An 11,115-nucleotide genomic window follows, 5' to 3' on the forward strand; every position below is an offset into this window, starting at 1 on the left:
TGAAAAATTAATATTAGTTGAAAAAGTGAATAAAAAGTTAGTTAAAAAGACTTTATTGTCCAATAGACGATTTTCCAAGCAAAATATTCTCAGTCAAAAATTAGGAGGATGGATGATTTAAGTAGATCGTGCATTAGAAGTTTTCCAACTTGCGGCTGATTTGTCGTGCTGAAACTATGTAAAATACAGCCCTCTAGCTATATACAGGGTGTACAAACACTTTTGTTAGTTGGGAAATAAAACTGAAAATTTCATTTTGAAGTTTCAAAAAGAAATTTAAGTTGGAAAACTTCTAATGCACGGTCTACGTAAACACCCTGTACACAGTTAAGCTCAGCTAAATATCTATAATGCCTCAGCATTCGTATACTTTTCCTCTCTGTCCCGTTTAAACACGGTCCTGAAAATGTTAAATGGCAAAGGAGCCCGCATCTCAACGCCTGAACTGGCCGTGTTTTCATCCTTCTGCAGTCATTTTTATTCCGCGGGTTGCCATTGAATAATCACGCAATCTGAATATTGAATTATTTTCTAATCAAACTAGTCAGGTCACGTGTGAAATTTTAGCTGCGGACCTTTGCAGTTCCATTTTAAGTAACGTTTTGGAAAAAAAACAGTGGTGTGAAGCCCAGTCAAAACACAACTTTTTTGGATTGAATCAAAAAAAAATTGGGTAAGTAGAATCGTTATCTTCTATTTTTCAAAGATGTGCTTTGAGTTGTTGAATAATTCTTGTTAATTGGCGTTAATGTCGGATGTAATCGAAATGAATACTACATATTGATGACAACCGAAGTTAAAAATGATCATTATCGAAGAGTTTAGACATACTCAAATAACAAAGTTGGTAGAACTGTTTCATGAACTTCTTCAGATATTTTCGGGCTATCTTCGAAGTGAAATAAGCGCTTTTTATTTTAAAAAAGCTAGCTTTTTGGCGTGAAAAATTTCTTTGCCTGTATGATTTGTAGTTGTTCTAAACGAGCTTCGTTTTTCATTTAAATTTATTCAATGGATCGAAATATGGCCAATATTGTTTGTAACATGTTAGTGAATTTTCAATTTCTGTTCATTATCTTCACGGTTTATTTTAAGTGCAGGGTAAACGTGCGATCTGTTTATAATGCCTCACCACGTGTGGTGTTTATTTGTTCGATACGGATGCGTAAATGGTAACGATTGGTACAATTTACATAGTTTAAGATAAGATAAAATGTCTATAGTTGTAGTTTGAGGTGATAAAATAGATAGATACAATAATAGCTTAACACTAATAATTCTGGTTTTCACAAAAAAATTGTTGTTTGAAAAATGTTTTAAATAAACACTCAAACTGTTTATAACTCAAATTAATACAAGCAATAATTTGCGGTATTCAATATACTTGTTAATGCTAAAAGCATACGGGCAAATCTTGTAGCAACATTTAAAGTATTTGCAAATTGGATGTTAAAAAATTAATTGATAAATGCAATGCTTGATTTTTTATTTGACTTTAAAGTTCTACCTAAGCTTCCAGTTATATACGAAATAAATAACCGCAGTAGACCGTTCGGAAACATGCGAAGTTCAAAACGGAAGCAATTGTGGGAGTTAAAACATAACGCCTTATTGAAAGCAAATGTGTTTAGTTGTGTTATAGGGAGAGAGCAAAGCCTGTTTATTTACCGAATAATTTAATGAACTTTACATCCGTTATGTTTAATTGTTCAGACGTACTTGCATGTTTCTGTTAAATTTGATTACCAATTTCTAATATCTAATATCGGATCTTAACTTCGTACCTATGAAGAAACTTAAATATTATAATATTTACCAATATATGACCAAATTCAAATATTTAATTTAAGGACTTTCTGGTCTAAGTAATGAAGAATGGTGCAAAAAACTATTCCTTTAGTAAGAGTTTGCGTCCAATTTTTTGCTTTTAGGAGCTTTGCTTAAACATTTTTCTTAATTTAACCATACAGAAAAAGCTAATACAGTCAAGTTGTTATTGGTAATGCAACGGTCTTTTCAAGTAGTTTTCAACGTTTTCAACGTTTTCATCGTTTACATCTTACAACGGGATATGTACAAAGAAATCATTATTATTTTGCTGAAGGAATACGATCGCATTTACATTTTTTGAAAACCGACTTTTTGCTGCGATCAAGACAGAGCAAATGATTATTGTAAAAGCAATAAATCGGGACAAAAGTTAAATTCAAGAGACGCTAAACGTTATATAGTAACGCTGCAAAAAACCGTATGTGCTTAATATAAGTTTTAGTAAAAAATAATTCACAAACTTTAATGTGCAAATGTTGGAATAGTTTAGCGTCGATCTCGTTTATTATTTTTGATGCATAAAATTTTTTTATGCCAAACACCGTTTTTATTCTGATTTGGCTTTTTTAGTTTTTAGTAGATGCTGTACAACATATTTAGTCGTTTAAATATTATATCATCAGTAGGTCAGTGCTGATATTAGCAATAAATATATTAAAGAATAATATAAAGTATGCTACTATTATACCACACCTTCTTGCAGAGGCAAAAATAAAATTGTTAAATTTTTACTTATTTTATTGCTATCATAGGCCGTACACACGCCCCTGTAGACCGTAATTTGTACTTTTTTCTTTCTAAAAAATCTTTCTGGAATGTGGCATTACTAAACCCATACATTTTTTTTTATTTCAAATTTGTACATTACAATTCACTCCCTAACATTAACATATATCGTGTGGTTTTAAAATTAAAAGTGTGATTTTTACATTGTTTTAAATAAGCCTGATATCGCATGTGATAAAATTGAGCATCTGTTTAAATTTAAAATAAACAGTTTAAGTCAGGGCCATCGTGAATATTCAATTCTCACCATTTCTTCATGTCAGAGTGCATTAAGTTAACATTTAACACTAACAATGGCAGCCGAATGTTTATTTGAACTTGCGGATAATTAACTTAATAATTTACCCTAACAAAAAAGCATTCCTGGTAAACTGTTTGCTAGTTTAAACTGCAAACAATCTTTTGACGGTTTATAAAAAAAATATTAATAATCAAGCTATGTAGAAAGGTTTCCACTATTAGAGAGGGACTAGTAAAATTCGCTGGCATTAAATCATTGATAAATGTTTAAACTGAAGTCGCTCTACGGTCATGTAGTCTTTATACTGGTTAATAATATTCTATGATAAGTTTTATTGGTTAAATTCCATAGATCTTAGATTTTAGATGACTCCAAAAAAATAATCTAATGGAGACAAATCTCGAGATATTGGGTTAATTCAATTTCACTCTTTCTACGAATATAAATCAATCATGTTGCAACTTGTTCCCCACTGTGTCTTTTGTGGGAATTTCCGAATGAATTATTCCGTCATGAATTATTTGATCAAGTTGTTCTCGGGATAAATTGACTTCTTTATCAATTATATTTTCCAACATTTCCCCAAAAAAAATTTGAGATGTTAGATCTGGTGATCGCGGTGGCCACCTTAAAGGTGTTCCTGTTCAACAGTTTCAAGTGAATATTCAAATACTCTCTTATTCGAAGGGAGTTATGGATAGTGTTCCATTATGTTTACACACGCTGCATATTCATTTCTTTACTATTACAATAGCTCAATCATGGACAAAGCAAATTTTTTACTTTAGGAATGTAGAGCTAGAAAGTTAGGATAATAATTTAAAAAGTCTTTCATTGGTTCTATCATTTTGCAGAGGTAAATAAATCTAAATTTCCATTAAGTAAGAAGTGTTGGATATTAAAGACTCCAACTACAAGCCATTTAAAAAACCGTTCGTTTAATTTAAAGCCTTGGCAAAACAGTTAAACAGCAATTTTTCTACTTCCAGATTATGGATTTTAGAATAATACTTAAGGAAAACAACCAGAACACCACGGAGCAGGCGACTATTTACCAAGAAGAAAAAACAGTCGACTACACAATCACGTTTGTCATAGGGTCTTGTGTTCTAATAGCATTTTTGCTACTTGGAGTGGTTGCAAGCGCTTATTTGTGCGTAACTTTGAAGAAAGGAAGCTTCCTGTGGGTTACGGATAGTAATAGACAATTAGCTAAGGATAAATGCGAGGAAATCGGACAAAATGATAAAGACAGTATTAGTTTGAAAGAAATGAAAGTCCAAAGTAGTGAAGAAACGACACAGGTTTAATTTTTGCCTGGACGATAAACTAAAAAATTATATAATATCTATAAGTTTTTTCAAGATGCTTTGATTCGTGTTACTATAAACCCACTTCACACATTTTTGTAATTATATTTATTATGTCCCGCACTAGAATATGTTTGATTGAAGTTTATACCATGGAGCAACACTATATACTTAAAACTGTTACCAGACTACTTTTATTTTTGGTCTTCGGGATGACAGCAATAGATTTGGTCGCTTGAACTTGAAAAAGATAGTTTATTCATATACACAGCTAGCAAATACGTTGAACAAAATCGTGTCGTCATCCTTTACTGCTGTATCTCTTCCCTATAACTGCTACTAAGTGGTTGGATATTATTCTACTCTACAGGCTAATTCTGTACTAATGTGTAATATGTATATTTATCTGTAAACACATCAATTGGGGGTTATGATGAAAATAAAGAACAATTTGTCGTTGACAATATTGACATTTCGAAAAAGTGCGTTTCGACATTTAATGGATCCTGTTGAATTTATCGTTTATCCTTATTGCCACTTTCTGTATTCCTCCATGGTTACTGGAGTTTTCAATAATAACAAATTTCGAATAACTCTGTATACGAGTAGTTTAATCTGCGAGCGTTAGCTTGGAGTTAGAAAGGCAAATGTTTCTGCCGAGGTTAATTGAAGTCTACAGCAATAGAAAAGTGATTTAAAAGCCGAAGAATGTTCTCGAAATATCTTTCGAGTCTGAAAGACTCTGATGATCGGGATTTAGTTTTAGAACCGAGGATCTGCTCGAAATTCGCCTGGTTTTGTCATCCCGTGCAAAACTTGTATTTATCTATGATCCCGTGGTCTCTAATAATAGTCTCTAGTAAAAACTGTACACTTTTGTTCTTCGATGCCTTGATGTGGTCGGAAAACATCAAAGATGACTTGAAATATTAAAGAATGAGCGCAAAACTGGTATTTCTGATGAGGACAGTTTTGTCTGTTATACCTGATAAAGGCGAAGTTGCTACCGTAAAAAATGAATTTCTAAAGTATTGTGTAACGTGCAGGAGAACGGGTTAAGGGTAACTGATTATCCCCGAGCCAGTTTGTTGCATTGGTTGCTTTTCTGTGACTGTTTAAGAACGGTCGTTATTAAGTGATTAATAAAAATACTTGAAACTTTACAGTTTATTTTACTATTAAATTAATGTAACAATACATTTATTATAGCAACAAATAATTAACATCTATTTAACACTTAAGCTTTAAGCAGACTAATAACACAACATAAATACATAAATTTCATCATAAGATATGATGTTGAAACACGAGGGTTTTCAGAACAGTTAACAAACACATATTTTATAACAAAGCGTCCTAGAAATAATAAATTGAAGAAAACTTTTTTTATTTCTGAAGACTATTCTTAAAATACACGGCAATTAATGAAAGTTTTAATTAATATGCTTCTAAAGTTTGACACATTTGCATTTAAACTCTAAAATTATGTTTTTAAATCATTTTCTTCAATTAAAAAATAAATTCTAAATAAAGTGATCACAGTCACTAGTAAAAATAGATGTAAGAGCGCTTTTTAAAGGTCCCACCGATTCATTTAGATCTCCCTTTATATTGGAAAAATCGTACGTGTTGAAATGCTCTGTTAGTAATAATTCCAATTTTTGAGAAAACCAGCCTTGGTTACGATTGTCCATTTCATCTATAAGCTATTAAATAATAACAGTTGCTACAATAGAAACTGCCACAGCTGTTCACTTACCTTAGCCATATAACGCAGATCTCTAACAACTTCATTAACGTACGAGTATTCCAAAGTTCTTATTTTTTGTAAAATATTTTCCAGGTTAATCTAAAAGTATAATATACAAATACATATAAATAAATATAAAAGATAAGTGAAGATTAAGAAAAAAATGATAAGTAAAATTTAAAAAATTATAACGTCAATATAATTTAGAATCGTTTCAAAATACGAATGCTATTGAGGGAGAATCGAAAAAAGCAAAAAAGATCAAAGCTTACATAAAATCCGACTGAAAACGTTTTAGATATTTTCCAATTACTACAGCCTAAGGGTAAATGTATTTTCCAGAAATGCTATATAAGCCGTAAAAATAAAATTAGCCATGATATGACAGTATTATAGTACAAACAGTAAAACGTGTTTTAAAAATCAATTTTTTTTTGAAGAACTAAAATTCTCAATGGTAAAACTATCTTGCTTCGACCTAATATTTAAATGCCTTTTGTTTCCATTTGCCAGTTTCCGTGTTTTGAACATAATCGAACATTGATGTGACATGAATTAAACTGTTTTCTCCGTACTCCAAAAAAAGTTCTTTGCAACTCAATTGCTAATTTTAAATCATCAAGTCATGGCTCGTTTCCGTTGCATAACATAGCAAAATGACATATCGCCTCCCACAAAGTTTACAATTATTTAAGATGAACCTGTAGTCACCAATTAGTAGTTCCAAATTATAAAATGTAAAGTTAGTATAACTTGAAAAATATATTTCTATTAATAATAAGCTTTTAGGTATAAGCCGAGCTGAATGTACGTGCATTACAAGAAATATTGATTTTATAACAATGAATATAATATAAATTACCTCTCCATCAACAGCAGACCTCATCATATGTTCTCTGAAACTTTTCACCACATTTTCAAGTGCACATTGTCCGATTCCAGTTAATCCACCGCCTTTCAACTCGAATGGGTTGGATTCATTTCCCTGTGTTTGGGAATGTATGGGGCTGGATCCATGTGGTCTCCTAAAGCTTCTCGAGATAACAGTCTCGCCCATCCCATTTGCGATTCCGACTGTTGAGCCACTTCCATTAGGCGCGATGGATTGCTGAGAACAAAATTTCTTTCCTCGCTAAAAAGTTAGGTATTCACTTTTTATGTCATAAGTATCAAAGAGTAATTGTGTTTTGAAACACTTGAATGAACATTTAACGGTTAATTTGAAACACCCAAACAGCCTGATTGACAAAAGGCAAAAGCTTACCTGTAGTAAAGTGATAGGCGAGGAATATTGATTTTTATTGTCAATAGAAATAGATGTATCCAAATGGGGGAGAGTGTTGTAAGGACCATCTAGATAGTAAGTCTTCAGTTCTTGTAGGGCAGCAGGAGCCTGTGGTTCAATGAAGTTAGAAAAATTGTTATTTACCAGCCATTCCTGAACATTAATTGATGGTGAACTATCTGGGTTTATGGGAACCTAAAAGAACAGAATTCTAAACAGTAACTGACTTACACAATACATTTTAACGTTTCACATATGGAAGTAGTAGTGGTAGGGCATTTGACGAACTAGCACATTAGCTAAACATTAGAAGCAAAACTTTGTAAAATTTCATTAAACTTAAGTGAAATCTCCTATACAAGGTGATTCAAAATTGGTGTCGTTCTTTTATTGTCACCATAACCTCAAATTGATGTGTTAACAAAAATACTTTCTCTGTTTAACTCCAAACCAGTTTGTGCCTGCTGCGCCCAGTTTGTGCCCATTTATTACAAAAAAATATCTCGTTTGATTGGATTCTAATGTCAGTTTCCTCATTGTGCCCTCATGGCCATAAACTATTATTATGATTATTGATTATACCAACAATAATTGTCCCCATTTGTGAAATTTTTATTATAACAATAAACATATTAGAAATATTTGCAGTTCGAAACACGTACCTCTGACTCCAACAGGTGTGGACAACTATCATCAGCTTCAGATAGTGATTTATATTCTTGACTCAACGTTTTCCCTGCTGATAGAAGTATATTTGCCCAATAACGTCCATTGGATGCTTCTCTAACTTTGTTCACGTTCTGGGCAGTTTCAAGAAATTCTATGCCTCTGGGACTATTTCCGGAAGCTCCAGGTTCCAAGCCTTTTTTTGGTACGTTGTAGCTCCCTGGTTTCATGTAAACCCTACTTTACAAAGCCAGGGTTAAAAATGTTGTTAAGAACCAAGCAAGTCCTCTGGATGCAACCTTCTAGTACGCTCTTCCTCAGAATCATATTCTTCTTTGGCACAAAAATCGCCAGAATAAGTTTGATTGGCTTGATCAATAGTTTCCGTCATTGGAGGAGAATTGTTAATAGGTAAATGGAGGATTCCCCGAATGTTTCTAGAAGAGTCGCTTCCGTTAGTAACAGTAGATGTAGTAGCAGTATCGCTTGAGGTTGTAGGTTTTTTCATGGCTCCTTCCGAAGCACTTTTAACCAAATTGATCTGGAAACACATGTTATAAAATTGTTACCAATGCAGTATATTAACCAAATGTCCCAAACCGAGAATTAGGTATTTACAATCAATGAAATAATATTTCTAACTAAAAAATGTAAACTTCTTTGCAGCGTCTTATGCGGAAACACTGCGAAAGAACCGAAGTCATAATCCATTTAAGATATGATATAACAGATGTATGGATATCGATATGACAGCAATTTTATTCAGATTTTTTCAATTTAAAAAGTGTAAAATTTGGTCGCTACTTTTGACGCAAATGTTTAGTTAAATGAGGAAACTTTAAAAAGGTGAAAATATTGGAAATCGGGGCTTTTGAGGTCTTAAAAAAAATACTCAGACCCGTTAAAACATGTAGCTGTGGTAAATTTTGCTGTAATTATTACGCAAAAGAATCCTCACAAAGAAATTGAATCAAGTGAAGAAGTAGACTAATGAAACTCAGATGTGAGACTAGTTAATTCCCTAAATTTGGCAATTAACTCAGAAGTGCTACTATTTCACTTCTCCAACTTTTAACATACGTACATTTTGTTTTATTATCTTTGAATCATTTGTGAAAAACCAGTTACCTGTGATGGTATTAAGTTATTAACCGAATACACATTGGCCCCTGAACTGGACGTATTAAGATTTGTGTCTAGATTGTAGAAAATTTTTGTCAACTGTCCAGCCAGTTCCATAGTTTCTTTCTCCCATCGTACATAACAGGACCGAAATTCAGGTGTAAGTTCTTTTTCAATCTTTCCCAAACTTGATCCTAAAAAAATAATTTACAAACTTTCATAATAAGCCAGTTAGTTTTCCGGTGAAGGTGTTTACAAAAGTTTTCTAATAAAACAGCCGAGTTGGTTACTCTATTCTCCGTTCCCAAGAGTCATCAAAATTCTATGAAAATTATCCGATGGTGGAAAATGTCATTTTTAGATTTTACACAAATTCTACAAGCCCGGCGCAAATTTAATTGGAATAATGATATTATAGATCGAATATTACAAATCAACTACATCAGCACCATTAAAACTGTGGGTTTTTTCCATTCAGAACAAAAGTTTAGTCATACATATAGCACAGTTTCATATTTTCCCAATTATGTAATTCCAAAACCGTAAACTAATCGGATGAAACTTTTGAAATTAATTTACGTTAAATTTTGATAAAATATTGGCGGTTCCATTTAACTAATTTTACTTGGTTACTATCACACGTTTATGACGCACTTGTTCTTTTGGACAATAATTTTCAAATGCGCACCTCTTAAAATCTAAAACTTTCGAGGAAAACATTTTCTGACTAAATACTTATTTACTGATATGGGCAACCTTTTATAGAGCGGAGCTGCTTTGGCATGAGCTGAAACTTTCGGAATTATTGCAACCATTTTTCAAGTTACGGATACTAGTCTATATTCGTGGTATGCTGTTTGTAAAAGGGAATTTACTTCTTTATTTTCGGTTTTTCTTTGTTATACAGGCTGGTTCATTTTCCAAGAACCAACCAAACATCTGGTAAATTATAGCGAATACAGAAAATAGAAAGAAAATGTGTCATACAAATGTTCTGTAATTGCTAATAATTAAAACTTAAGAAGTAAAAGTATTAAAATATTTTACACTCACCATCTCGATTTTCCCAGTATCCTTTCAAAATATGCCAACAATTAGTCAGCCGTACGAACGCATAAATAAAATCTTTAGTGGCCCATGGGATGCCCTGGGAATGAATATTTGAAATAGTAGTGCAAGGTTTTAATATTTCGGATCTGGTTCGGATGCACAAGTTTTGAATGTTACGAAAGCAAGGTCGGTTGCGATTTCTGTAAGCAATCTGTTCCGCAGTTAGGCAGCTCTTTTCCAAAAATTTGACGAAGTTTTCTTGAGTCGTTGGCTCAGCAGTACTCTAACATATTAAGGCAAACTTTATATGTTATCAATATTGGCATAGATTTCATTACCAGCAGTTCGTTCGCCGGAGGAGTAATTTGCCCAAAATCGTACCCTTCTGGAGGATCATTGATTCGATCAACTTCTGCAGTTCCGTCTTCCCTTTCTCTTCTGTCCTTAACAGCAGCTCCTGCATATACAAGATCGATGGTACTGGAACTAGAATTTGCCGGGCCATAAATCGACGTATTCGATCCGCTAACGTGCCCCATAGGAAGACCGTATTGATTGCCAAGATTGAACTGGGTATACTGATAGTGTTGTAAGTAGGGCCTGGCTACCGTTGAGGTGGGATGATAAGGCACTAGCGATGGTATCGGAGCCCTATAGCCTACCGTAGGGTAGTACGATGGGTATATACCTCCTTGGCAGTTACATACATGATGCATGTGTAAGTGGACATTTTGTTGCTGACTGTTCCCATTCTCTGAACGGTTTTGATCCATTAGTTTTCTTGTTAATTAATTATAGAATGCTAAAATGTGGAAAAGAATTAAGAGTATAACAGATATAGCGTTTTATCATTGACTTTCTTAATCGGTTACAGCTGTGTCATAAACAACATAATATTTTGTCCTATTAAACATTAAATTGGGCATACAAGTACATATTTGGAGAGGCAAGTTGCTATCAGCCACAAAAAAAAAATTAACCAGGTAATTTTGGATTGGTCCCTTAAAATAGGTCAACTTATACCAGAGATCAGCCTAATCTACTAATCTCTGCTTATACCATCATTACATGTGTA

General features: G+C 33.0%; 1 protein-coding gene and 1 long non-coding RNA gene across 4 annotated transcripts in view; one reads left to right on the plus strand and one right to left on the minus strand.

Moving 5' to 3' along the window:
* The first annotated feature begins 285 nt into the window (after window positions 1–285).
* Window positions 286–4,105, plus strand: LOC109544674. Its single transcript, XR_002172601.2, has 2 exons — window positions 286–673; window positions 3,847–4,105. It is a non-coding gene; the product is annotated as an uncharacterized LOC109544674 (long non-coding RNA).
* A 1,432-nt stretch (window positions 4,106–5,537) lies between these two features.
* Window positions 5,538–11,115, minus strand: part of LOC109544675 — a 6,777-nt gene continuing 1,199 nt past the window's right edge. For 2 of the 3 annotated variants that reach the window (XM_048663940.1, XM_048663939.1), the window contains exons 2-10: window positions 10,379–10,842; window positions 10,044–10,323; window positions 8,997–9,184; window positions 8,168–8,409; window positions 7,865–8,105; window positions 7,182–7,397; window positions 6,780–7,049; window positions 5,927–6,016; window positions 5,538–5,873 (exon numbers count right to left, since the gene is read on the minus strand). In XM_048663940.1, the coding sequence (XP_048519897.1) occupies window positions 5,691–5,873; window positions 5,927–6,016; window positions 6,780–7,049; window positions 7,182–7,397; window positions 7,865–8,105; window positions 8,168–8,409; window positions 8,997–9,184; window positions 10,044–10,323; window positions 10,379–10,813 (2,145 nt within the window). In that variant the 5' untranslated portion in view covers window positions 10,814–10,842 and the 3' untranslated portion in view covers window positions 5,538–5,690. The remainder of the gene's footprint in view (window positions 5,874–5,926; window positions 6,017–6,779; window positions 7,050–7,181; window positions 7,398–7,864; window positions 8,106–8,167; window positions 8,410–8,996; window positions 9,185–10,043; window positions 10,324–10,378; window positions 10,843–11,115) is intronic. The other variant, XM_048663941.1, reaches the window with a different exon arrangement.

This window comes from Dendroctonus ponderosae, unplaced genomic scaffold (genome assembly GCF_020466585.1).
Source record: "Dendroctonus ponderosae isolate FM_Combo_2020 unplaced genomic scaffold, Dpon_F_20191213v2 Dpon_F_20191213_2, whole genome shotgun sequence".
NCBI lineage: Eukaryota > Metazoa > Arthropoda > Insecta > Coleoptera > Curculionidae > Dendroctonus > Dendroctonus ponderosae.